Below are 27,877 nucleotides of genomic sequence, written 5' to 3' on the forward strand. Positions count from 1 at the left end.
GGGGGCCAGGTCGGCTGTCCACCCCCACCCCCATCCCAAGGTGGCCAGCGGAGGGCCCTGCAGGAGGCGCCCGCGGGAACCCCAATGGTCATTCCTCCTGCAATGGACACCTGCCCAGCCCTCGCTGAGGCCTGTTACTCTGTATGTGTGTGTATGTCCCTGAGTGTGCGCGTGTGTGCGCACGTCCCTGAGTGTGCGCGTGTGTGTGCATATCCCTGAGTGTGCGCGTGCGAGCCTGGGCCGGGCACTGCATGGCTATTCGCACACTTGGTCCTCTGCCAATCTGTTTTACTGGTGGTGAGACTGAGGCCCAGAGAGGTTGTGCCTCACGACCACACAGCGGTGAGCAGAGGGTCCTGGGGTCACCATAGGAGCCCCTCTGTCCTTCTGGGGTGGCCAGTCTCAGTGTGGCAAGTGCGGTCACCAACAGCCCACACCAGGCAGCCAATGCCTTTCTGCTGATGGAATCAGTGACTTGGCCTCAGGTTCCCTTCCTGCCTGTCCAGGGCCCATGTCCCCCACTCATCCCTTGGATGTGGGCTCAGACGAAGCAGAGTCCCAGGAGCCGAGACCCCAGGACCAGGCAGGCGGGTCCAGGCCCGACACTCCGTGTATAGCTCGGTGCCTCTCGGCACCTTGTCTGCAGAACAGGGTTGGGGGCCCCCACGGCGTCAGGCGGCCATGGCATTGAACTGGGTTTATCATGTCACAGTTTTGTTATGTTCTGGGCATAGGACGAGCCCTCGATCCAATCAACCTTCACAGTCATGCGTGATCTGGTGACAGCTTTGTCAACAGCTGGCCTCATGTACCATGGTCCCAGAGAGTATAATGGAACTGGAAAGTTCTTGTTGCTTAGTGACCTCGTAGCATAGCCCGTTTCCCCGTGTGTGTGTGTGTGTGTGTGTGTGTGTGTGTGTGTGTGTGGCTGGAGGGGTGAATGCCGTGTAAACGTCCCCTGCACTGTCATGGGAGCACAGCTCACACCGTCACGTGGGACCTGTAATACTGATAACAGGTGGCCGTCTTCCTGCTTTTGTTACTGTACGGCTAGTCAGCTGTCCGTCACTGTAACAACATACCTCAGGTAGTCGACTTAAAAAGAGGAAAGGTTTCTTTGACTCCATTTGGAGGCTTCAGCCCAGGGCTGGGCACACCCTGGCTTCCAGGCCTGTGGGGAGCCCAGTGGACCGCAACCTCCCACTCACAGCCAGGAAACAGAGGAAGGGACCAGGGTCCCACAGTCCCCTTCAAGGCACATCCTCAGTGACCTGAGACCCCCCTTGGCCCTGCCTCTTAAAGGTTCTGCCACCTCCCACAGGCACCAGGCTGGGGACCGTGTCCTGGGGACCATGTCTCAGCACATGCATCTTTGGGGGACATTTTAGATCCAAACTACAGCTCACTACTGTGCTCTGCGGTTGTTATTTTTAGTGTCCTCCTAACGCTTAGAAAGAACCCATTCACTGGCAGCAGCCAGCCGCGTCCAGCCAGCTGCAGCCTCCAATCGCTGCATCCGTGGGCCGCGTCCAGAGGCCACACCGCAGCTGACCCAGCCGCCTGGGCTCGTGCATGGAGGCCGCCGTGAGGTGCTCCTCGGGAGGAGTCGGTTGTGGCTGGTCATTTAGTACATGCAGGTGGCCGTTCTGTGTGGTGGGACCTTCCTGGGGACCCCTGTGATCGGGTAGCGGGGGCCTGGATGGAGCAACGGGAGCAGCTTGGAGACGCAGTGAAGTGTGTAAAGGAGTCTGCGGGCTGGAGACGGCGGGTGGGTTGTCGGGTGGGCACCCGCTGTGACCCTGAGCGCTGGTGTGAGTCATGCACCTGAGATCTCACGACCCCCAGTCCTTGGCTGATAACAGGTGACCAGGCCTAGCTGAGAGGCCAGGACTCCTGGGTCCCTCCTTGCTCCTGTGTCCCCCGTCTCTGCTAAGATTCTGGCCTGGGGAATCCTTCCCTTTCCCCCACCCCTGGGGCAAGGGGCTTCCTCCCCAGATGATTGTTTAGGTCAAAGAAAAGACATGAAGGAGAGGCTTGCAGACTCACCTTGAAGCTGCCATGTGTTGAAGAAATGATCTTCTCTAGTCAAGAGAGAAAAGGGCATGGAAGCATGTATGATTATTATGTGTCAATCATAGTCTTTTAAAAAGAAAAAGGAAATGATTGCCAAGGCAAGTTCCAGGTCAGCTTGGGCAACCTAGTGGGACTCTGTCTCAAAATAAAAGAAAAAGGGCTGGGGCACAGCTCAGCGGTGGAGGACCTTTCATCCCTAGCACACACACACACACACACACACACACACAAAAAGCTGTATTAGTTAATGCCAGATGCTATAACAAGTTAAAAAAAAAAATCCAGAAGCTCTAGTGAAAAATCAGCTCCTAGAGTGTGATCAGCCCCCAGGGCCTGGTGGAGGTAGCGGTGGGGATTCACGCACTTGGCTCTGCCCTGCATGGTCCATCAGAGGTCCAGGTTGACAGGGATGTCACCCTGTGTGCACCAGGGATCCAGTCACTCCCACCCGCCCTCCCACTCCCTAGGCACCGGACACTTGGCCTTTGAGGTCCACAGGGTCTACTCTGCAAGGTCAACCAACCATGCATCAAAAACATCTATTTAGCTGGGCGTGGTGGTGCACTCCTGTAATCCCAGCAGCTTGGGAGGCTGAGGCAGGAGGATCATGAGTTCACAGCCAGCCTCAGCAACAGCGAGGCGCTGAGCAACACAGTGAGACCCTGTCTCAAAAAAAAAAAAAATACAAATAGGGTCAAGTGCTCCTGAGTTCAATCCCCAGTAAATTAATTTTTTTAATTAATTTTTTAAAAAATTGCGCCTGTACTGAACACGTACAGGCTGTTTTCTTGTCCTTATTCCACGAACAATGCAGTGTGACAACTGCTTCCATTGAATCGAGTCTTCCAAGTCATCCTAGAAATGATTCCGAGTGTCCAGGAGGGCCGTGTGGGTCTGTGGAGCACGGTGCCATGTACACCAGGGACGTGAGCGTCCTCCAGTGCTCACCCAGACGGCATCCGAAGTGCAAATATGCACTAACCCACGTGACGTGACAGCCCTGCTTGGTGGCACTGCACTTCCACTGGCCACATTATTGGTGAGGAAATGGAAGCCAATAGGTCGCATCTAGGAGGTGGCGGGTCAGAATCCAAGCCCAGGCAGGGCGGTGGCAGACCCCAGTTGCAGTGGCCACACTGTTGCCCTCGGGGCTGGACCCTTCTCTGTGGCCGTGGCGTCCTGTGCACTGTGGGATGTCCAGCGCATCCCTGGCCACAACCCACCTGACTGCAGGGCCTGAAGATCAGCAGTGTCCCGGCGGTGCCAGCCGTCCCCCTGGGAGGCAAGGAGGCAGACTGCTCAGTGCTGTCCAGCGCCACGGCGCATGCGCAGGTCAGGCTGACGCGCGGTCGACAGCCTTTCCCCAAACGCAGATTTTATACAAGGAGTGAGGTCTCAGCTCAGGCGGGATCTGGGTGGCCTCCATCGGGGTCCATCCAGCTGGTGACCCGCCAGTCCTCAGGGCTCTTCCAGGGGGAGCGGTGACCAGCACAGGGCAAGGCAGGGGGTGCAGGGAGCGCCCCCAGGAACCGAGCGTTAAGTAGCCCTGAAAACCCACAGTCCGGAACGGGAAGTGCAGCGGGCAGCAGCTGGTGTCTCATGGGTGGGAGGGGGTTGCACGCTCCTGCACACTCACTCTCACACTCGTGCTCTTGCACACTCACGTGCACACTCTTCCACCCACGCTCACATTTTCTTACACAATCACCACCTTACACACTCACAAGAATACTCACACTCTTACACACTTGCACATACACTCTTGCACCCATACTCACTCTCTCACACTCAGTCTTTCGCACTCTTACATGCACACTCACATACGTGCACACACACATGCACACACATGCACACACGTGCCTGCTCAGGTCTGCACACTGGCCACTGGGATTTTTTTTTTACTTGTTATAGCATCTGGCATTAACTAATACCTGGTGTGGCCACCATCTTTCGGGGCGACCCCAGGGTGAAGGAGGAGCTCTTGGTTTTCTCTCCAGCAGGGGTTGGCCTTGCTGCCTTCCCTGGGTCCTGAGTTTTCAGCTTCCTGACTCTGGGGCGGAGCCGTCCAGGGCTGCCCGGATGGATGTGGAGCAGCTGGCTCCGCGGGCGGGTGCTCGCCCTGGTCCCGCTGCACGGCCTTGGTGGGATCCTCTCCCTGCCTCCTCTCTCCCCTCTCTCCCATCCTCGTGTGTGGGCTCACAGGGTCGGGCTCTGGGGAAGGAGGAGGAGGAGGGCGAGGGCGCGGGGTGGTTCTCAAGAGGGGACGGAGCCGCTGTGCTTGCTGCTTGGCGGGAGCAGGATGGAGCTGGGCTCGGGTCATCGCTGGGGCCTCGGGTTGGTGCAAACCTGAGGCATGGTTGTGCTCTTAGGGGGTTTGAGTGACCGGCCTTGACAAGATTTGGGGGACTCGGTTTTGCTCCTGCGCCCCGCCCCTCCTCCCCTCCCCACTGTGGGGCCAGGCTTCCGCCGACTCATGGCTCTGAGGGAGGAGGGGGAGGGGGAGGTCGGAATTGCTGCCTGACCATCTTCCTTCTTGGGTGACTCAGCCGTGACTCACAGTCTAATGGATGGAGGGGGGAGGCCTGTCGTCCTGAGGCACCTGCCCAAGCCCCGTAGCTCCAGGCGCTGGACGAGCCACACCCCAGAAACCAGGGCACCCACCTCAGGCCCCAGCCTGCTCCCCCTGAGCCCTGTGGACCCCAGGTCCCCCCTGGGCCTGCAGAGCCAGAACGAGCCGGTCCAGGCCTGGGCAGCAGCTTCACGGGGTTGGTCTGAGGTCAGCGCTAGAAGCCAGGGCCAAGTCCTCCTGGGACGGCAGGAGGATCATGGGAATGTAGCATCGCTTCCTGAGCCGGCCTCTGGCTGTGATCCCAGGCTCAAACCCGGCCTCCGTCCCTCGGGGCCTGAAATTTGTCAGAGCCGATTCCAGGGGCAGCTTCTGTGCATTTTGTTTGCCCAGCAAATGAGAACAGTCCTCAGGATCACTCCTTCCTGGGCTCCTGCTGGGCATCAGGCCCCGCGTGCACAGCACCCACCCTGAACAGCCCCGTTCATGCCCCACACTGCCCTGGGAGGCCGTGGAGGCCCGGGTCCAGCACACACGGTTAGGAAATAACTGGGCAGATGGAAACCCGGCCCCTTCCCGCTCAGAGCCAGCGCTCCGTCTGCCCCAGCTCTGCCTCTCCTTCCTCTCAAGAGAAAAACCAAAGCTGGTGGTTCATTCAGCACATTGTCATTGGTCCCTTCCAGGAGCCCGGCTCTATTCCAGGCACTGGGGATCCGTCAGTGAACAAAAGAGACCACCGATGGCCTCTTCGAGCTGATATCTTAGTCACACGACTGTATTAGTTCCTTCCTATGTGTTAGGTCAGCTAAGTTCCTGTCATGTGTATTAGACATGCTTGCTGCTGTAACAAAGAATCCCCAACATGCACCGTGGCTCAGACACAATAGAAATTTAATTCTTGTGCATATAAGACCCAAAATGGGTGTTGTTCTTTTATTCATCGGCTACATCATAATTGTACCTATTTGTGGGGTTCAATGCATGTAAAATGCATACAATATGTAATGATCAAAGCAAGATAATTAGCATTTCCGTCTGCTTCAATCATTATTATTTCTTTGTGTTGGGAAGTTTCAAACTCCTCTTTTATAGTGCTTCATAAAGTGTGTGATAAATTGTTACAAACTATAGTCACCCTCCTTATTCTTTATAAATATGGGATTTTGGGTCCCCATTATCCAGCCATCCTCAATCCCCCTCACCGGCCTCCTTCCCAGCCTCTGTGACCACTAGTCTACTCTATACTTCTATGAAATCAATATTTTTAGCTTCCTCCTAGGGGTAGATCACAGGGCATGTGTCCCTCTATATCTGGCTTATTTCACTCAACAGCATGATCTCCAGTTACATCCATGCAAATGACAGGATCTTATTATTTTTTATAGCTGAATAGTATTCCATTTTGTATGGAGACTACATTTCAAAGAGGTGTTCTAGGATAGTGGACAGCTCTCTGCTCCTGAGATGGAGCCCAGGATCCTTCATCATTATGGCTCTGTATTGTCAACCCGTGGTCCCCAAGGTCTCCAGGCTCCTCCGTATTAAAATACAGAAGGGAAAAGAGTTTGAAGAAAACACTTGGGTAATGTTTCTGGCCGACCTGGGGGTCACCCACAGGACTTCTGCCACAGCTGGCCAGTCACATGGACATGCCCATCAGCAAAGCCAGGAAGCCACTGAGAAGAGTGCCCAGGAAGGAGAGGGGGCAGCAGCCTCTGCCAAGGGTCCTCCCTGAGAATCCGGCTCCACATCTTGGTCCTTCCCATCTCCCTGAAAGCCCCACCCTAGGGCCACTTAAGGAACACCCCATCGTCCACCCATGTCCTCTCTCTGACCTCCTGCCCTCAGAGACTGCTCTGGCCTTAATGACAGAGTGACAGTGGCCAAGGACCCCTGCCTCTTGGAGTGGGGACACCAGGAATCAGCTCCTGCCTCTCCTGAGACGTTGGTCTCCGACACTGGGTGGCTTAGGGGTCTTCAGAGGCAGCCGTCAGAGACCATCCCGCCTCCCACCCTCCCACCCACGCTGTGGTAAGGAGCTTAAGAGGGGCAGCAGGTGAAGGAGACGGGGAGGCCGAGCCCCCTGCAGGGAAGCCGTCGGGAGCCCTGCTTTCCGGGAACCCAGGGAAGGCAGGCGGGACTGCAGTCAGCCTCCCTGCCGCTCTCCAACTTGTCCCAGCCCCTCCCCTGGGCCAACCCACCAGAATCCAGAGCAGAGCATTCTGGGAGTTGTAGTCCAGGGCCCACCTCACAGGGCCCAGAGCAGTGTGGGGAGAGGAGCCCGCCCACACCGCGGTGACTGCTGAGTGCCCGGTTATGTAACCCACTTTAACTCAACGGCAGGGCCGCAGGGTACCTGTCTTGGTCCATTTTCTGTTGTTATAACTAAAAGCTGGAGGCTGGGAACTTTGTAAAGAAAAGAGGTTTATGTAGTTCACACACTGAGAGGTTCAAGGGCCTGGCACCAGCATCCTCGGGCTCTGGTGAGGGCCCCTGGGGCTGTGTCCCGTGGAAGATGGCATCATGGTGGGCCAGCCTGTCTGAGGAGAGAGGAAACCAACAGCGAGGCTAGGCTTACTCCCTCATAACAACCCCCCAAAGAACTGCCTTAGCCCTCCAGGGGCGGTGCCCCCCAGGCTCCGCCTCTTATAGGCCCTGCCAGCACCTCTGCCATCATCCCGGGGACCAAGCTCCCCACCTTTGAACCTCGGGGACCTGCCACAACCCAACCTCAGCCCCTGTGAACAGGGCTTCAGAGGGGTGGTGGCGCCTGGCACCCAAGCTCTGGCCACCTCTGGACACCACGGCAGAGGCCAGAACTGTGCAGGGGAACGGGGTGGGGCTCCCTGCTTCCCGGCATGGCGCCCCCCCCCTCGGCCCCCCGCAGTGTCCCCTTCTCCAGCCGCTGCTCCATTAACTCCACCCCGTCTCTTCGGGCTCTTGCCAAACTTTCCTTAGGAAGTCGGGGGGCGTTCGCCGTCTCCTCTCCTGAACTTGCTGGGGATCACGTCTCCTTCTCTCTCCTGCCCTGGGTCAGAGCCACCTCCCACCTCATCTGCAAGCCCGGCAAGGGTCTCGGAGCACAGTCACCCTTCACGTCCAGCGGGTTCCGTGTCCGTGGATCCCACCGAACAGGGATCAGACTATTAGAAAAAGAAGGAACAGGAGCAGACGCTCTGTTCTCATCCGTATCCTCTAAAACCACAGCATAACCACAGCCAAGTCACCAAGGGGTGGCTTGCAGTTCACAGGAGGATGGCCCAAGTTCTATGCCGATTCGGCACCATTTTATTAGGGACTTGAGCGTGGGGGTGGGGCTTGTGGTGTCCACACAGATCCAGGAACCGACCTCCCTGCAGATACTGAAGGGTGGCTATACTTGGAATCGAATGAGTCGTTGGATCGGAGTCCAGCTGAGCTGCACACTAGCTGTGTGAGCTGGGGGAAGGGACTCAACCTCTCTGTTGTGGAAAGTAGAGCGAATGATTGGACCTGCCATAGGATTAGTTATCGTGGAGACTGGATAAGACAACCACACCACCATCCCCACAGCCAGCGCGCGATAAATGCCAGCTCCTTTCTATTTGATTTTTAAAACTATATCAGAGTATGACATCTGCCTGGAAAAGCGCCCTTATCTACGGCACGGCCTGGACAATTTGAAAACTGAACGCACTCATGTAACCTGTGCCCAAAGCAAAGAGTGGAACATCCTCAGCTCCCAGGAGCCCTGTGTGCCCTGGCAGTCACCAGCAATGCCACCAACGCCAGACAGCACACACGGGGCTTCCTGGTTCTTGAACTTTGAGCACAAGAGCCAGGCGGCTTCTTTCCACTGATGTGTGTGACATTTGTCCGTCACCCAGCAGCTGTCCGTCATCCAGGCTCTTGCGGTGTGCCCCTCGCCACCTGTGCACGTGTTTCACTAACCACAGGCCATTGGTGTCTTCCCCAGTCGGGGGTGAAGGAAGGCTGCTGTGGACGCCCAGATCTAACCTGAGGTGACATCTCCACAGTCCCTGGGGATCGTCCCAAGAGTGACGTGCCTGGGTGAGGCTCTGCCTAGCTCCCGCAGAAACTGCCACCGACCTCCCCCAAGCAGCTGGGCTGTTTAAACTCCCAAACAATCACTGTGGGAACTTAAATTCATTTTCTCTTTATTTTTTTTTGTGGGGGTGGGGCGCTGTAGGTACCGGGGATTGAACCCAGGGGCCCTCGACCACTGAGCCCCCTCCCAGCCCTATTTTGTATTTTATTTAGAGACAGGTGTCCCTGCTGTTACTGAGCACCTGGCTGTTGCTGAGGCTGGCTTTGAGCTTGTGGTCCTCCTGCCTCAGCCTCCCGCGCCCCTGGGATGACAGGCGAGAGCCACCCCTCCCACTAGCTTTGTTTTTGCTGTTGTTTTGTCTGATTCGTTTTCATTTTGTGCGGTGCTGGGGGTGCTGCCCCGACCCTGAGGATAAGCTCCACCCGCCCTGTTTGGGTGCTTGAGGGACCTCACCAGGGTGCAGAGCGCGTGGATTCCACCAGGTGGAGGTGACCCACGGGGCGGTGACACTCCCATCTCCTTGAACACGCATCAGTTCTAGGCTGGAACCTTCCTTCTGTTGAAGCCTCCCGCTCGGCCTCCCGCTGGGCCTCGGGAACTCAGCTGCAGACACCACGGTCCCTTCCTCCCGGTGCTTCACTCCATCCGGGTCCCTCTTGGGGTTTCAGTCTCAGGCCACTCTGACGCCGAGACCCGTCCCCTGTTACCACGAGGCCCCGCAGCTGCCCAGGTCCCTCCCTCCTCCTCTCAGCCCCGCCCCGCCCCGCCCCCAGGGTTTCTTTTCCATTGCCTCTGGGCGGGGTCATGGGCAGGCAGGGTCGTGGGGGACAGCCTGGCAGCCAGCCCCTGGGGCTGCCTCTCCCCTAAGGAAGCCCTGGGCCTGGAGAGCGCCGGAGTCACTGAGGCCCAGTCCTCTGCTCTAAACCACAAATACCCGGAGGGCTGCTCGGTGCAGAGGGCTAGAGAGCTTCAAGGGACCTCGAGGAGGTGGCACCAGGGCGCACAGCAGCCAGGCAGGGACGACTCTGACCCAGGGCTCTCAAGGCACAAACTCCTAAGGCAAAAATCCAGGACCTGGGGCCATGAAAACTCAGGTGTTCTGCTCAGACAAGGCCAGGGGGCTGGGTCCTGGTTGTCCCGTTGCCTGTGTGTCTTTGGAGAAGTCACTCAGCCTCTCTGGGCCTCGGTATTTTCATCAATGAAAATGGAGAGAGTAGACTCCCTGTATGAGGGCGTCCCAGGTTTGAGTGGCTCCATATTTGACCAAAGACACAAGGCGAGGAGAGTGACGGGGACCTGGCTGCTGTGCTGCTCTTCAGAGTTAAATAAGTCAGACTAGAGCAGGACTCGGCCCAGCCCCTCGGCCCGCAGTCCCCTCTCCAGGGCTTGCGCACGTCGCTTCCGTGTCGGGCAGCACAAGCCAACAGGGTCCTCTCCAGAGAGTCCTCCCTGTGGCGCGGGTGGAGACCCGGCGAAGGGACATGTGTACCACAGGATCACAGCACAGGACACCAGGGCGGGGAGGGGCCACACCTGAGCCACCTGTGAGGGGCCAGCTCCGTGCCCAGGGAGCCGGCAACAGCACCTGCTCGTGCTGGGGTGAGTGTGCATGTGAGTGTGGGAGTTGGAGTGCGTGTAAATGCATGTGAGTGTGTCTTTGTGTGTATGAGAGTGTGTGTGTGTGTGTGTGTCAGTGTGTGTGAATTTGTGCAGGTGTGTGTAGGTGAATGTGTGTGTGCATGTGTATCTGAGTATGAGTGGTTGTGTGTGCATGCGACTGTGTCTGTGGGGGGGTCTAAGCGTGTGTGAGTGTGAGTGGTTGTGTTTGTGTGTGAGTGTGTCTGTGTGGTGGTCTAAGTGTGCCTGAGTGGCTTGTGTCTGGGTGTGTGTGTGCACAAGAGTGTCCGTGTGTCAGTGAGTGCATGTGAGTGTGTCTGGGTGTGAGGGGGTGTGAGTGTGAGTGGCTGTGCCTGTGGTGTCCCCACCCTCCCTGTCCAGCGGTGGCCCCAGGACGGTGGGGAGGTGGGACTGGGCCCAGGGCCGCTGGGTCCCCGCGGCTGGCAGGAGCCATCAGCCCTGGGGGGGTTCTCGGGGTCCACGGGGTCTGGCTCCAGGACGGTGCTGGAGTCCCCCACGTGAGACGTTTGTGCCCGGAGGTGGCCCATCTCCTGGGGACTCGTCCCTAGGTGACCAGTTACATTGGGACGCCGTCGCCCGCTGGGTAAAGTGCTGCTCTTTGCATGAGCTGGGGGTCCGGCTTCTCACAGCAGAGCCCCAGGCCCCTCGGCGCAGGCGCAGGCGTCCAGCCTGGGTCGATCCGCTGCGGTGGCGGCCGCTGTGCCCAATGCGGTGTCCACCCTGGTGGCCCCGGGGTGGCAGAGACCCCTGCGGAGCGCGAGGCCACACGCTGTGCCCCACAGATGGCCGGGGGCTTCAGCGGCTCTGGCCGGCGCCCGCTGTCGGGTAAAAATACAGGCTCCCAGCAGCACGTGCCTCCGCGGGGACCGCTCCAGCGACCAAATTAAACCCGACACGCTCTGCCGCGTGGGGAGGAGGATAAAAATAGGCAAGAGCGTGAGGAGGAGCGGATGCGCGGGGATGAATGAACAGGGGCCGCCACAGACCGAGCAGAGAGCCCGGGACCGGGGACAGAAGGGACCCCACAGGGCGCTCCAGGGTTTAGATCAGGCCATCAGAAGCAATGTGCCCAGGAGGGGACAAAGCCAGGTGCCGTCATCCATTGTCGGTGCTGCTGTAAGGAAAAGCCTGAGAACAGGGAATCCGAGAAACTCCGGAGTCTGGGGAAGGAGGATCTCAAGTTGGAGGTCAGCCTCAGCAACTTAGCAAGACCCTGTCTCATTAAAAAATGAAAAGGCCGTGGATGTGGCTCAGTGGTAGATATGAATCCTGTGCAGGTCTGAAGGCCAGAGGCCGAGGAGGAGGCTGCGCCCTGCTTCTCCACGGCTCCTTGCCGGGCGCTCTTGGCAGCAGAGGGCAGGAGGGGGCTCCTGTCGACCTCTGTTTCATGGAAAGCTAATCCCAAGGGCTCTGCCTTGGTGACAGTGGCCTCCTAAGGGCCCCGCCTCTTACTATTGTTGCAAGATCTTTGGAGGAACACGTAAAGAGGAATTGTGTCACCTCAGGGTGCCAAGAATGCAGACCGTGTGGGAAGCAGTTCTGCCCTGCAGCACCCATCTGGGGAGTGCGTGGCCAGGGTCTCTGAGAGGCAACTGTTTCATGTAACCTGAGGCTCAGGGCCCACAGGGACCCCCGCCCCCCGCTTCCCAGTCATGCTGCCCCCCCCCCTCACCTCCTGTCCCCTCAACTGGTAACCTTGCTCTCACCACGAGATCTCTCAACCCCAGGACCTTTGCACGTTACCCTCTCACCCATGTAGCCCATGGTGATTGTTTCTCTATACATATTTAATTGACGTCCTGACTTCCAACCGGCGGAGAAAATCAAGTCCCTTCCCACGCTCAGGCTGGGGGTCGTGGGCTTGGCTGAGGTCCCAGGGAAGGTGAGCGGGTGGTGGAGAAGCCACGGCCATGCTCAGGACCATGCGTGAGCTGAGCGACTGTGGTCAAGTAGCTTAACCCCTCTGGGTCTCGGGGTCCCTGGCAGTGACAGGGAGGGAAGAACACAGAGCTGGCCAAGAACTCGGAGCCTCAAGGGTAAAGCAGCAAGCACACGTCCCTCCAGCGTCCAGCGCTGGTAGAATTTAGCTGCAATAACAAAACTGAAAAGTGATGAAGCCGTTGATGAGTGGGAGGCGAACGTGAACCAAGTCACCGCACTCAGCTCCAGACGTTTTGCAGAAACTCCTGCCGTCGGGGAAGGACTGTCATCATTCCGGTTTCACACTCAGAAACGGAAGCACAGAGAGGCCAAGTGACTTGCTCAACCGGGACTTGCAACCAGACGTCCTGGTCACTAGGAAGAAGGTTACGAGACGTCTGGAGGCCGACAGCTGGTTGCAGGGTGGTTCTGCAGTGTCCCCGAGGGGTCCTTTCCACCATCCGCTCCTCTGTCCTCACTTTGAGGACTTCCCTGGTGACCTTTGCTACACACGGCCCCACGATGGCTGCCTCGGTTCCACGACGTCTCCCCGGGGTGTCCTGTGTGGACCCAGAAGCATCTGACCAAGGAACAGGAAGAGGGGCTGCTTCCTGCCACGGGTCTCCTCAAGAGCAGGAAGCCCTTTCCCTGAAGCACTGGGCATGTGCCTGGGTCATGTGACCAGTGCTCCCACTGCAAGGAATCCTGGGAAAAGGCTGTTGGCCTTCTGTCTCCCTGCTGGGAGGTGGGCTGTGCCCACAGGCAGGGTGGGTGGCTACTGAGTGGACACCCCGAGAGTTCGTCCATCCTGTTCCTTTTTTGTGGACCCAGGGATCAAACCCAGGGGGGCTCTACCACTGAGCCCCAGCCCTTCTGTAGGGTCCCGCGGAGGATGGCCTCGAACTTGCGATCCTCCTGCCTCAGCCTCCTGCATCTCTGGGATTACCATCTGCGCCACCACGTCCAGCCCCGTGATTCTTCCCTTTGAACTCCCGTCCATCCCTCCCAGAATACGGTCCACTAGTTGTCACCATGCTTCCGAACAGTGTTACTTAGTTGTTTGTTCATCCATCCACAAACATTTATTGAGCACCTGCTGTATTCCGGGCACAGGTGTGAACAAAACCGACCAGTGTCCCTGCCCTGGGGCCAAGTGCCGGGACCTGTCCTGTCCCCCGGAGCTCCCTGCAGGGACGGGAGTGTCTGGGTTGGCATTTAGTTTAAATTAACTTCAGTGTGTATTTAACGCTCTGGGTCAGCTCTGAAAGCCGAGTGACCGCCATGGGCATCTCTGCCTGAAGCACAAATGTGCTGGCTCCCGCCCCGACAGGCTCTCATTCCCATCTCCTCGCCTCTGGTCTCCTCTGTGCGGTCATTCGCAGCAGGACACCTGGGACCAGGGGCTGGGCCGATGCACGCTGTCCATCCTCTGCCTCCTTGCTCGCCCTCTCTGTGCTGCCTGAAAACCTCGCCTTCCTCAAAATGCTCTTGAACTTGACCTGGGGGTGTGTCCCGCCAGGCTCCTCCCCCCTCTGCATCCTCTCCGTCCTCCCCCCACCCCTCCCGGGGGCCTCGGGTCCACCGCAGCCCTGTCCTCCGCACCTGGTGCCACCCGCCCCTCCCGCCAGGCCATGAAGGTGCTCCAGGGTGGCCTTCAGAAGGCGGAGGAGGCAGTGAACCTCCTGGGTGGGTGTTTTTAGCGGGGCTCCGGGGAGGTCTCTCGGGAGGGCGAGGGGCGCAGTGCAGGGCACCGGCAGGTCCACCCGGGCAGGGGGCAGGGTTTCGCGTTGGCAGCATCAAGGAGAGGTTAGGTGTGGGGGGCTGGGGGCTTCGGACCCCGCGGAGCCCGGATCTCACCCCGGGCCTGGCGGAGGCCACTGGGAGGTTTGGGCTGGGGGTGGGGGCGGGGAACTGGCTGCTGGGACCAGCCACCCCTCAGCCCTGTGGCCACCCCCTCCGCTATCAGCCGGGCCACCTGCGCCTCCCGCCCCCTGCAGTCCCTGGCGGGAGCCCCGAGGGTCCTGTTCACCACGCAGCGTCCCCGCCCGCTGGGGCCTGGACACGTCTATGTTGGAGAAATGGCCGAGCCTGGCTGGGCGCCCTGGTCCCCGGTGACGCACACAGAGGGGCGGACGGGAGGAGTGGGGCAGCGTCCGGGGGCTGTGCACCCACGAGGCCTCCCCTGCGCTCCCCCCACCACCCAGGCCCAGCCCCGCGCCCGCAGCCCGCCCCGGCTCTCCGGGCGAGCGTCGTCCCTCCTGACTTAGCCTTTTCGCCACTGACCTGTCCCTAGCTGCCCGGCAGTCTTCCCCACGCACACCCCATGCGCGTCCCACTTCGGCTCCAAAAACCTGGCGTGACCACCATCCACAGGACCAGACGTCCCTGCCCTGCACCGTCCAATCCATCCAGTCCCCTCCCGGTGCCTCTCGCCCAGGGGACAGGAAGTCACACTGGGTGTGGGGCCTTGGACAAGCTGTGGCAAAGGTCAGCTAAGGAGAAACCCAGGCCGGGACCTGACCCACGCCTAGAATTGCTGGTGCCCTCCATGGAAGCCGCGCTGGCTCCGGCCACAGTCATTTCCTGCCTCCCGAATCCCTGGGGTCAGGAGAGCTTGGCCGAATCTCCTGCCCTCCTTCTTGCAGGTCCCCTAAGGGCAAGGCTGATTTCAGCTCAGCTTTGTCACGGTGTCCAGCGCATCCACCCTCAGGTTGGGTAGAGGCCCTGGACCCCAGCAGCTGCTCCTCCCCCGTCCCTCCTCTGCCGAGGACCCTCCACGGCTCTGACCTCCGAGCCAAAGCCACAGTCCGCGTGGTGATCCCCGAGGCCCTCACATCTGCCCATCCCCTCCCCACCCTGATAGCCTCCCACCCTCCCCTCGTTCACTTGGCTGCAGCCCCCAGCCCGTGCTGTTCCTCAAATGTACCAGGAGATGTCCTGCCCCAGGACCTTTGCACCACCGTCCCCTCTGCCTGCCGACATTATTGGTGTGGCTCGTCTTTCCTTCCTTCAGATCTGAACTCAAACATCTATTTCCCGTGACTTTCCCTGGGCTGGCCAGTACAGTCGCCAGTGGCCACGGTGGCCTGTGAGGGTTTAAACGGAGATTCTCGGCAGGTGTAGCGTAGGCACTATGTTCCCTGTGAACAGCCGCCTTGTCATTATACAGTATCTCACCTACGCACGTAATGTGGACATGGCATCAGACAGAGCTGAGAAGTCTCCTGAAGAAGACCTCTTCTGTCACAGTGTGCCTTGGCCCTCCCTGTGACATGGATGCGTTCTGGAAACGGGCGTGGGAGGGAGCCCGCGTCTCCTCAGCAGCCCTGCAGAGGTCTCAGGGCCTGGTCTCATTTGTTGGGCAGCTTTGATGGGACCATGTCACCTGAGGCCACAATCCGTATTCACTCCCATTTCTCAGAGTGACTCTTTTTGCCAGGTGTGGTGGCGCACACCTGTGACCCCAGGTATCTGGGAGGCTGAGGCAGGAGGATGGCAAGGTCAAGGCCGGCCTGTGCCCCCCAACCAACAGAGGGCAGCGTGGAGCCCACGCACCCCTGGCCTCTGCCACCCGAGACCCACCTCCTGTCCCCTTCTGCTTCTCCTGCAGCATCTTGGCCACAGTCGGGACGGAGTTTGACCTGCGGACGCTGAGGGCAGTGCGCGTGCTGCGGCCGCTCAAGCTGGTGTCTGGAATCCCAAGTGCGTGAGTTTCCCACCCCGAGGCCTTGGCCGGGGCCCCGGAGCCCCTGGTCCCCTGCAGAGCGCCTCAGGAGGCCCCACCCGGGTGACGGTAGTCTCCCCTCTGGGGAGGCTCCCTTGGGGGCCCCAGGAACCTGGCTGCAGGCCTGAGCAAGCTCCTGAGAGCAAGCCCAGAGCCTCCCCCACTTATTGAGCACCTCCTGTCTACCAGGAGCCACTGAGCACTACCCAGCACCTCATTCCATACCCAACTGAGGTTTTTGTGACAGTGTGGCTCCAAGCCTGGGCAGCAGCACTGGTGGCATTTGTTATTTTCTCCTCACAAATTTGACAGGTGAGAAGCCTGAGGTCAGGAAAGCCCAGGGCTCACCTGGGTTCCTAAGGTCGGCAGCAGTGAGCTCAGACGCCCCCTGCTCTGTCCCCTGCCTCCCTGTTCTGCAAGGACACACCTGTCCCTGCTGTGGAGGGCTGCAGCAGGCAGGGCCCAGCGAAGGTCCAGCCACAGAATCTAAAGGCAGGGGCTGGGGCCGTGACTCTGTGGTGGGCACTCACCTGGCACAGGGAAGACCCTGGGTTCCACCCCCAGCACAGGGAAAATGATTAGAAGCCACAAACCCAGCAGCCCCGGGCCTCTCCCAAACGCCCAGTTGGTGAGAGTAATGATTCTTAAAGCACCTACTAGGAGCCAGGCGCGCTCTGCGTGTCTTCCGTATTTTTAAACTGGTTTCTCTCCACGGCAGTCTTGCGGACTACCTGCTCTGTAGGTGTACTGGCTGGTTCTTAGGTTCGTGGCCACGCGGGTTAAAGAGCAGGTTACCTTGTATAGAAAGAAGGTGTTTCTACTCAGAATCCCGGGAGGTGCCGGGATCGTGTTAAAGCAAGGGCCTCAGCCTGCCAGCCCTAACGAGGGTCTCTGCCTAGGCCACCTCTGTGTGACAGGCCCCGTGTGTGGCTGGCGTGTGCGTTGGCTTTCTGTGACCCTGACAAACGCCCGAGCCAACCAGCTTCTCAAGAGGAGAGACTTATTTCAGCTCTGTTTCGGACGTTCTGGCCCATGGCTGGTGGCCGCACGGCCTTTGAGCCTGTGGCAAACCAGAGCATCCTGGCAGAGACGGGGCGGGGCAGGGGCGGGGCATAGGTGTGGCAGGGGCGGGGCAGGGCAGGGATGGGGCAGGGCATGATCAGGGGGCGGAGCCTGGACAGGGCCGGAGCAGGGGCGGGGCAAGCACAGGGGGCGGGGCATAGGTGTGGCAGGGGCGGGGCAGGGCAGGGATGGGGCAGGGCATGATCAGGGGGCGGAGCCTGGACAGGGCCGGAGCAGGGGCGGGGCAAGCACAGGGGGCGGGGCTGGGGCGGGGCAGGGATGAGGCAGGGTGTGGCAGAAGCAGGGGGCAGGGACCGGGCATAGGTGTGGCTGGGGCGGGGCAAAGGTGTGGCAGGGCAGGGTGGGGCGGGACAGGGGCAGGGCAGGGACAGGGCATAGGTGTGGCAGGGGCGGGGCAGGCGCAGGGGCGGGGCAGGGTCAGATCTGGAGCACCCCCTCGCCTCCTCCTGAGCTCAGGAGCAGAGGGGAAGAGCAGGGGGCAGGACCCACAGTTCCCCTGAACGGACCCTCCCATGGCCCAGGCACCTCCCACTAGGCGCCACCTCTCAGGTCCCTGGGTTGCCTAGCCCCGGCCCCTGTGCATCCAGCCTTGGGAGGACATGCCAGTCAAACTCCAGCACAGGCGCCACTTTAAGCTCCACTACAGACGGAGCCGCGCGGGCTTGGGGCCCCAGCCTGGCTTGCTCGGGGCCGCTTGGCTAGGGACAGGGACGGCCAGGCTGGTTTCAGGAACAGGCTGAGGCAGGCGTTCAGGTTTCCCTAACTATCAGGGGCTCCTTCCCTCCCAGAGAGCCAGAGGGCGGCGGGACAGGGAGGGGAAGAGGAGCCAAGGACGCCCTCTCCACGGAGTCCACCCCAGCCTGACCCATGGAGAGTTCTGGGTGCGCCAGAGGCCACCTCCATTGTGAGCAGGGACTCGGCCTTCTCCACCTCACTGGCCTGTCATTGAGGATGCGACGTGGAGAAGCGATGGCATCCCGTGAGGCAAATCCTGGCCACTTAGAGCAATCCCACAAAGAAGGGGGCCTCTTAGCAGCCAACAGCCCCAGCAGCTGTAGGGCGTGCGCACCAGCAAGCGATGGGTCCTAGCCGGGCACCAGCACCACACTGTTAGCATGGTGCTTACCTGGTGGCCCTTGGAATAGGACAGCCCTTTGGGCCAACCTGATCACGTCCCCCTCTTACTGTGGTCCAGAAGCAGCAAAGCCCTGAGCTGTATGCAGGGACCTTAACCACAGACCTGTCTCCCTGCGTCTGTGGGATCTGCGTCCGTGGATTCTACCTCCTGTGGATCAGAAATTCACGGGAAAACCTGCATCTGTGCTAACATACGCACGCTCTCCTCCTTGTCATAGTCCCTAATAATACGGCTTCACAGATAGCGACCTGTCATTTGTGTGACCTTAGGCATGATACGTGATCTGGGGATGGTTTTAAGTCCTACTCGAGGCAGTGCGTAGGTTCTAGGCAAAGACGATGCCATTTTACACAAGCGGTTGAGCATCTACAGACTTGGGTGTCCTCAGAGGAGTCCCACAAAAGTCCCCGTGGACATCAAGGAGCACGCTCTGGTCGTGGGTTGGACCTCGTTTGGAACCAGAGTCTCATTCTGTCTCCTTCCAGAGAGCCCAAAAGAAAAGGGGTTAACTACTGTTATTGCGAACCTCCCTTGGGTTTCACAATTGGGGAGACTTTTCAAACAGGATGCAAACCTAAGTCGTGTCGATGCCACCTCTTCCTCTCCGGGAAGAAACTGAAGCTGTTATTCATGCACCAGCCAAGAGGGAGGCCACCCTGAGCTCATGGTCAGGATCCGGGCTGACGGGGGCAGAGCTCCCCGCACCCCAGCCTTCACACACCCCTGGCACCCGTGCCCTCTGCCCCCCGGGGACTCCCTGTCCTCTCGCTCACTGCCACTGTTCTCAACAGAGCATTGGGTTCAGGTCACCTGGGCTGGGGTTGCAATAGCGGCTCTGCCATTCCTGGGCCCTCAGGGGAAGCGCAGCCCCTCTCTGGGCCTTGCTGCCCCCTGTGAAAGCTGGGGGTGACCCTACCCTGCAGCCGCCCCGCGGGTAGCTGCTAGAACTCGAGGAAACGGAGGAGCTTTTGTGCAAAGTTGTGGAGGACAGTTCCCCCTGCCCTAGGGCCAGCCTCCGGGGGTCCCTCACCGTCCTCCTCCACTGTCACCCCACCCCAGCCTCACGTGCCGGGGGCTCCCTCGGGCATCCTGGTGGCGGATCGGGGCGCGGCTCATGTTGGGGCTGTCTGTGTCTCCCCAGGTTTACAAGTCGTCCTGAAGTCGATCATGAAGGCGATGATTCCGCTGCTGCAGATCGGCCTCCTCCTGTTTTTTGCGATCCTTATTTTTGCAATCATAGGGTTAGAATTTTATATGGGAAAATTTCATACCACCTGCTTTGAAGAGGGGACAGGTAGGTCCAAGCCGCGGGACGTGTGTCTGCCAACCTCCTCCCTCGGGAAGGGGCTCCGACCTTCTCCTGGGGGTGGGAGACGCTCCTTCAGGGACCTGTGCTGCCCCCGAGGACCAGAGGCTTCACGGGAATGACCCAGGCTACGACCCCGGGAGCGGGGTGGGGAGACAGAGAGGAGGGCAAGTGTCCCAGGCTGCACTGTCGACGGCTAACCTTGGGGGCAGCTGGACACACTCAGATACCTCAGCCAGGGGACCAGGGGTCCTGTGACCTCAGCCTGTCCTGAAGGCCCCTCCTGCCTGCCTTTGGGTACCACGACTGTCCTGTAGAAGGTTAGTGCAGGACAGAGCCCCCTGCGGTCTCCAGGACGTGGCCCCAGATACCCCAGCGGGGATGCCTGCCCCCAGCAGGACCCAGCCCCGGTCAGCGTCTGAGTCAGTCCAGGGTTGGGCAGGCAGGGCGGGCAGGGGACCCACCTGGGCCCGAGGACCAGGCTCCTGACTCCGCGAGACATTTCCAGTTCAATCCCGGCCACCAACTCCAGTCGCCATTTGAATGGAGTCAAATAAGAGGGGACACCCACCTTCCCGTGTCTAGACCACTGGCTGTGCCCACGTGGCAGCCTGGGGGGGTCACACTGGTCCTTTGAGCCAGGGGAGCTGAGGACCCAGGAGGCAGACAGAACAAGGGGACCCCGAACAGAAAGAAGTCAGGGGCCTGTCACTGGGAGAGGTGGCCATGGAAGAGGACCCGGAACTGGCTGCCTCTCACCTTCCCACCCAGCAGCCCCGGTGGGGGGGGGGGGATCAGCAGAGGGAGCTCCTGAGACCTGTCCCCTCGTCCCCCAGGGGAGGGAAGCGTAGGGGAGGCTCCTAGGACAGGCGGGGTGCCGTTTCTCCTCGCCCCCCTCCTCTCCTGGGCTTGTGAAGTGGCTCAATCTGGAACGTCCTAATTATTTCTTTCCCCAATGAAGAAGGTGTTAATTGAGGCAGATCTATTTCTGCACCTGGCCTCGTCACCCAGGTGGAAATAGAGAGGGAGGGAGGGGGAGAAGGGGAGAGGGAGAGGGAGGGGGAGAGAAGGAGGGGAGAGGGAGGGAGGGGGAGAAGGGGAGAGGGAGAGGGAGGGGGAGAGAAGGAGGGGAGACTTGCCAGCCCATCGGCCCTCGGCACCATCAGCCCCAAGCAGAGAAACCTGGGCTTTGTGAACTTTGGTTTTTTCTTTCCACCTGGGATGGGCCAGAGGAGAAGCCCGGGGTGGCTGGCTCTGAATGCGGTTGTGGGGGGACAGATGCGGGTGTGGGGAGCCTCCATTTAGGTGGGTGACTGAAAAGCTCACAATTAAAAATATCAGCTGTGTGAGTTCAGGGACGGCTATATACAGACACCCGCCGCAGGTTAATTTTAAAATGTATTTATAACCAAGCGCCTCAGACTCTGGATGGCGGTGTTTCTAGAAGCAATCCTGGAGAGCTTCGTGTGGCGGGCGGAGGGCCGCGGGGCCCCCTGAACGCCCGGGGAGGCAGAGGCAGAGCAGAAGGCTCCCTGCTTTCCAAGAGCTTCCAGAATCCTTAGAGGAATGCGACCGTCACTTGGAGGCCCACGTGTGGCTCTGTCTGCACGTCCACTGGAGGCCAGGGGAAAGGGGACATCCCAGGTGACTAGGCTGAAGCACAAGGAACGGGAATGGGCCAGGCGTGGACACTGTGGAGAGGAGGCAGGCTCCCAGAGAGGCCACCTTCCAGCCCAGAGCCCTGGAGTCCAGGTCCCCAGCCCCGCCACGCCCTGGGATCTGGACCCGACCTCAGTGCCCAGCCCACTGCTTCCTCCCGAGGCCGTCCTGGCTTCCAGCCAGAGGGCTGTTCCCCGGCACACTTCTGTTCCCTGCCGACATGACATTTTCGCAGTCCGCCCCTGCTGTGTGGGGAGAGCTCGGATTCTGTTCTCCACCCATTGGGGTAGGGGCTGCGCGTACGGCTGTCCCTCGCCCCCAGAACAGCTCCCCACCCAGACAGGCCAGGAAGAAAACCAGCAAGGATTCGGACAGGAGCCCGGTGGCGATTTCCTCACCGTGGCATGAAGACCACCGCGTGTTTACCAGACCTGACTACGGACCACGAGGCTCCCCCAGCAGGGGTCAGGAGGCTGGGACAAAAGCCAAACAGGTTCCTGACCACGAGGCAACTCAACCAGAAATCAGCAACAGAAAGAAAACTCCAAAAGCATTTAAAGATTAAGAGACGAGGCTCTTATTTGTGGGTGAAATGATATTGCAACTGAGATCTCTAGTTGGCAAAGTACAAAGAAGAGGTGAAAGGAGAGGGACCCAGAGTTGACAAAGGGTGACATTGGTGAGAGGTACATCGGATAATCCTCGTCATGCTCTTCTCTCTCTTTTCATATGTTTAACAAGTTTTGTGAAAAAGAAATGTCTTCATTGTTCATGGATCAAAGAAGAAATGGAAATTGGAAAATAACTCAGCAATAATGATAATGATGACTGACAACATTTCTGAGATGCAGCTAAAGCTGCTCTTTAAGGACAATTTATAGCCTCTAAGTTAATCCTTCTCAAAGTTGAGGAAAGTAACAGCAAAATAACCCCCAGAAGACAAGAAGGTATGAATAATGAAGCTTGGAGGATAATTCAGTGAAGGAGAAAGTAATCAATAGGTCAATCGAGCCATGTCCTGATTAAAGAAAAAAGACTAAGTTCACCCCAATCGCCGTTTCTCCCAACAGCGTTAAACACTCATGGGTTCTGATTTCTCCGTTGTTTCCCTGATCCTTGTCCTGACGCTCCTCCCCTTCCCTTTCACAGATGACATTCAGGGTGAGTCCCCGGCTCCGTGTGGGACAGAGGAACCTGCCCGTACCTGCCCCAACGGGACCAAATGCCAGCCCTACTGGGAAGGGCCCAACAATGGGATCACACAGTTCGACAACATCCTGTTCGCCGTGCTGACCGTCTTCCAGTGTATCACCATGGAAGGTTGGACTGACCTCCTCTACAATGTAAGTGACACTGGGACAGTGGATGTGGACCACCAGGGTCACAGGGAGGTGGCCCTCTGGGAGCATGGCAGCTCCTGGGGCTGTGATGGGAAAACGGAGTCAGGGGAGGCAGCCTGAGGACCAGCCTCTGAGGAGTCCAGGGTGGAGGCTCACCACAGACCTCTAACCACTAGGTCCCTGGGGCCAGGGAGGTCTGGAGGGGACACAAATGCGACCTCATTTTGCAGCATGCAAGTGTTTAGATGTCATTTTGGATTTTAAAATCTGTCAAAGTCGTGCAATCCCAAACCTAACGTGGGTGAAAGACAGAGTTGTGTCTTTGAACCCAGGCAAGGTGGCTCCACCCCGGAGGTCACCCAGCCCCCCCCCAAGAGGTGGAGGTCACGGCCCGGGGCACACATCTACCAGGGCCCTGTGCACACAGTGTAGCCCACGCTGTGGGTCGTCTGGGGTCCTGGGACCTCCTGCCTAGGCCCCCACTCCCTGGGCGTCCGTGGGCCCTCATGGGCTGTTCACGCCCCTCCCATGAGGGCCAAGGGCAGCCAAGGGGCCACTCCTGGGGCAAGCGTGACTCGAGCCTGGACGTGCAGACCTGGACGTGCACACGTGGCTGGCCGTGGGGAGACGCAGGAGGCTTCCCGGCTGCGGTCAGGGCCAGGGTGGTCCCCATGCTGCGGTCCAACGCGGACAGCAGATCCCAGCCCCACCCTGACCTTCGGGCGTTGGGGAGGTAGGTTTGGAAAGCAGAGCATGAGGCATGTTTTATTGAGCAGCTTTTAAATATTCATACCTGGCGTGCGGCCTCTGTGCCTCTCCCCAGCCCTTAAAATGCTGCGGATGAGAGACGTCCTCCCGGCCTGTCCCCGCCGGCCCCCGTGCCCTGCTGCCCCCACACAGCCCCCTCTCTCTGCCACCATTTTTTATTTATGCCAATGCAGCTGTCACTCACCATCCACAGAGGCTTGGCCCGGGACCCCGGGCTCTCGTGCCCCGTGTGAAGTGGCCCGGAACTGCCAGGACCCCGTGTGCGTCCAGTCGTGTCCGACGGCTCCCAGTCCCTGGAGCCAGGTGAACGCTGTGCGGGGGTCGTCTCTGCCGTTGAGGGCAAATGACAGAAGAAGCCTCAGCTCTGCCACTTGGTCTTGATGTGCACTTGGCTGAATAGACAAAGGCAGACACAGAGGACAGTGGCTCCGTCAGCTCTGCGCCCCCTCCCCTCCTCACACCAGAGGGCGGCTCCTGCGCCTGCTGTTCTGGTCCGTCATTCTCCCCGCCCCCGTAGCGGAATATTCCGGAGCCTTCCCTCCCGCAGGGCACCTATGGCCCCTTCATTCTTTCTTTTTTTTAATTTTATTTTCAGATGTTGATGAACCTTTGCTTTGTTCATTTATTTATGGTGCTGAGAATCGAACCCAGGGCCCCTCACATGCTAGGCAAGTGCTCTGCCACTGAGCCTCAACCTCAGCCCCTCTTCATTCTTTTAGACAGCAGCATAGTACTCCATCGTGTGGCCGCCCTGCAAGGAAACATCGGGCCGGCCTCCGCGTGTGCTTTCCCAGCTTTTGCCTATCCGTAGCTGGGGGTCAAAGGTTAAAGTCGTTTATAATTTTTACCTGTTGAGATGCCCCCTCGTCCCGAGCACACTAACCCTCCCCTCACCCACCTGTGTGAGAGGGAGGTCCCCAGATCAGTCCTCTGTCCCCAGCTGAAGAAGGTCGGAGCCAAAGACTTAGGGTTAGGAACAAGGCGGCCCCAGCGTGGTTCTCTGTGGAGTGTCCTGGGGCCACTTGGCATGTGCGCCTCTGTGGACCCTCCAGGGTCCCCGGGGCCCTGCCCTAACGCCGCGGTTGCAGATGGAGGTGTGGCCCGTGTGGGGCTTGGCCGCTGGGGAGTGAGGCCTGGCTTCCTCCTGCCTGGGGCTGGGCCACCCCTCTGGGCCGGGGCCGGCTTCTGTGGAATGTCCCCCCAGAGGTTGGAGGGAGATTCATGGGAACTGACCTTCGGCTCAGTCACCCATTTAGGGTGCAGCCTGAGAGTGGGCAGAAAGGGGGCCCCAGACGGTTGTGCCTGTTGCGCACTGCCCCAGGACACAGGGACTGGTCACATGTAATCAGACCTCGCCTAGGAGCGAGGGTGGCCCTGGCCGAGCTCAGGAGGAGCCAGACCCCCCCCCCCCGTAATATTTCTTTTAGAAACACGTCTGACATTTTTACCATAATGTCCCACCCACCCCGACCGACTGGTCACAGCCTGACTCAGAACCGACTTCTAGAACTTTCCACCATTTGTGCCCACCATCGTCCTCGGGGCTCTTGAGACTCTGAAGCAGAGCTTCTCGCCCAGGGGTCTCTATCCCGTGAGGGACATTGGCGGCGTCTGTGATGTGGGACAAGGAGGCGGGTGCTGCTGGCCTTGGGCTGCGTGTCACCTTGTCATCCTATAGGCACAGGGCCTCGCCCCAGTGTCCCCACCCCAGCTGTCCATAAGGTTTCACTGTGAAGCCCTCCCTGGGGTCACCCGTCACTCTGTCCCTCCCTGGGACTGCCGTGGCCACCAGGCCTGCCAGGGACATCCCCGGAGCAGCCTCCACCAGGTGCCCTCGGGGACAGGTGGGTCCCCACACCCCGCGGCTGCGCCTGTCGTCCAGGTGCCCTGGTCAGTGGCCCTGGGAACCTCCCGGCCAGCCGGTCCTTCCTGCCCCTTCCCTCCCTGGGTGGATCCCCCCGAGGTCACCTCCTGTGTCACCCTGGGCCTGCTGGGCCTGGGGCCATGAACTGAATGACCTCAGACCACAGAAACGAGCTGTCCCTGCTGCCGGGGGCCAGGAGCTGCCGTGCAGAGGGTCCTCACAGCCAACCCCCAGCCACCCGGGGGGACCCTCCCTGGCCTCTCCCAGCTCCTGGGGGCAGACAGTCCTGGTGGCCCTGTTGGCAGATCCACAGTGGCTGTCCCTCCTTCTCCGAGATCAGACCTGCCCTGTCCATCATGACCTCAGCTCAACCAACGACATCGGCACGACCCCGATTCCAGATAAGGCGGCCTCCTGGGATCCTGGGAGTCAGGACCTCAGCTCCGGGGCACAGTCCCATCTACAGCCCCCTAAATATCCGAGGTGCCCCTGAGCCTCTCCTGGGCTCCTCCCAGATGAACATCACCCACTGGGCACAGGGGCCCGCACCCACACTCCCAGCGACCTGGGAGGCCGAGGCAGGAGGATCTCGAGTTCAAGGCCAGCCTCAGCAACAGCGAGGCCCTGAGCAGCTCAGGGAGACCCCGTCTCTAAATAAAATGCAAAACAGGGCTGGGGTGGGGCTCAGTGGTCGGGCGCCCCGAGTTCAATCCCTGGTGTCCCCCCAAAAAAAAGCCAGCGTGCTGTCACCTGAGGGGACTTCCCCTGGTGGCGGGAGGTTCTGCCCATATTACCGCCATTTGCTGCTTCTCTTCATGATGACTAAGTGCCCCATTTCCCGTGGACGTGAGGAAGTAGAAGGGGTCTCCATTTTCTGTGCAAATCCGTGGGCCCTGCTAGACTCTGTCCCTGGCCCTGGAGAATCTCCGTCTGACAGGAAAGGGCTCTCACAGGTGGCTCCTGTCGGGTCCCGGGAGGACGGGCTGGAGCCGGAGCTCAGGGGCAGAGCCCTTGCCCGGCACGTGCGGGACCTTGGGCTCCATCCCCAGCTGTGGAAGGACCAGGGCGCGGGTAGTTCAGCCAGTGACCGTCTCAGGTCCCACCACAGACGCCAACAGTGACCTAGACGACCTCTTGAAGAGAGATGTTTTCAGCCCTGTCTTCTAGATGAAGAAACTGAGGCTCACAGAGGTCCCCTAGACAGCAGAAGAGTCACGTCCAACGCAGCCTTGGGCTCTGTCCTCACTCCTCCCGTCTCTCTTCCTTGTACATTTTCCTCCTCTCCCACCTCCTCCTCCTCCACCCCCTCCTCCCTCTTCTCCCCTCCTCCCCTTCCTCCTCCCCCTCCCTCCTCCTCCCCCTCCTCCTCCCCCTCCTCCTCCCCCTCCTCCCTCTTCTCCCCTCCTCCCCTTCCTCCTCCCCCTCCCTCCTCCTCCCCTTCCTCCTCCCCCTCCTCCCTCTTCTCCCCTCCTCCCCTTCCTCCTCCCCCTCCCTCCTCCTCCCCTTCCTCCTCCCCCTCCTCCCTCTTCTCCCCTCCTCCCCTTCCTCCTCCCCCTCCCCCTCCTCTTCCCTCTCCTCTCCCTCCCCCTCATGTCCCTCCTCCTCCCCCTCCTCCCTCCTCCTCCTCCTCCTTCCTCTCCTCCCTCCTCCCCTCTCTGTGCTCTTTCTGTCCCTTTTTCTCTATTTCTTTCCCTTGGATAATGCCAACGAAGGGAACAGCAGAAATGTATTCAGCTGGTGCTCACAAATGCATGTCCCTTGACACGTAGTCACTGACCGTCGGCTCTGATCTTTGACATAAGCCTGGTCTTATTCACTGATATTTGTCTTGTCCAATATCAAAGTCGTTGACTTTGGGGACAGTCGGTCCCCGTTTATCCAAGACATTTATCAAACGAGTCCTGTATGCAGGTACACTGTCAGTGCCTACTATGTGCAGGCACTGGGGTGCTGGCGTGTTAGTGGGGGAAGTGGGTGATCCGTGAGATAAGGGCGAATGGTGAACGTGAATCATGGGGGGCCGTGAGGGTCCGGCGGTCTCCACGGCAGGGACTGGTCCACAGACAAACCCCAGAGCCGTCGGCTGCATGCCAGTGGGGATCCGGGGACTGGACCCTGTTACCCTCTGCGTCCGAGATGGTGTTAGAGGGCAGTGAGAGCGTCGGAGAAGACCCTCGATGGGGAGCCTGTGGGTATCTCAGGGAAGGGCAGCCAGGGGTCAGGACCACCAGTGCAAAGGCCCTGGGGTAGGAGTGTCCTGGCATTTGTGAGGAGTGGTGCTGCTGCCCATGTGGCCAGAGGGGAGCTAACGAGGGCAAGAGTGGCCACTGGTGAGGCCAGGGAGCGGACACGCCTCCTAGGCTGACAGCCCACGTCATTCATCATCCAAACCAGGACAGTTTTGAGAGTAAGTGGAGAAAATAGAACTCAAAAAATAATTACCGGCCGTGACGTGTCCACACCGGGTATAAACTGGGACGTGCGGCCTCCCTCCAGGCCACTGTCAAATCGACCCCATTTTTACCTCATACACTGGGGAATTGGGTGTCCTGAGCCAGGGGACTGGTTTTTTAACATCTTCTATCCTGATTTTCTGAATGAGCCAGGCTTAAAAAATCAGAGGAAAGTAAACCATAAGGTCAAGGGCGCTTCAGGGGACTCAGCCGTTGCCGTGAGTGAGCAGCCTCTACCTGAGCTCCTCGGTGCTGGGCACCAGGCTGGGCGCAGTGTCCACCCCCCGGGGACTCTCG

General features: G+C 59.5%; 1 protein-coding gene across 7 annotated transcripts in view; it reads left to right on the forward strand.

The window, feature by feature from the left end:
- The window catches only part of Cacna1a (calcium voltage-gated channel subunit alpha1 A), a 245,765-nt gene that overhangs the window by 126,891 nt on the left and 90,997 nt on the right, over positions 1-27,877 (forward strand). For all 7 annotated transcript variants that reach the window (XM_058576793.1, XM_058576792.1, XM_058576794.1 and 4 more), the window contains 3 exons: positions 15,856-15,947; positions 19,332-19,484; positions 22,305-22,498. In XM_058576793.1, coding sequence (XP_058432776.1) covers positions 15,856-15,947; positions 19,332-19,484; positions 22,305-22,498 — 439 coding nt within the window. The remainder of the gene's footprint in view (positions 1-15,855; positions 15,948-19,331; positions 19,485-22,304; positions 22,499-27,877) is intronic.

The sequence above is a fragment of the Marmota monax genome, unplaced genomic scaffold (assembly GCF_021218885.2).
Source record: "Marmota monax isolate L192 unplaced genomic scaffold, Marmota_monax_Labrador192_F-V1.1 WCK01_AAM20220418_F8-fsc00021, whole genome shotgun sequence".
Taxonomy (NCBI): domain Eukaryota; kingdom Metazoa; phylum Chordata; class Mammalia; order Rodentia; family Sciuridae; genus Marmota; species Marmota monax.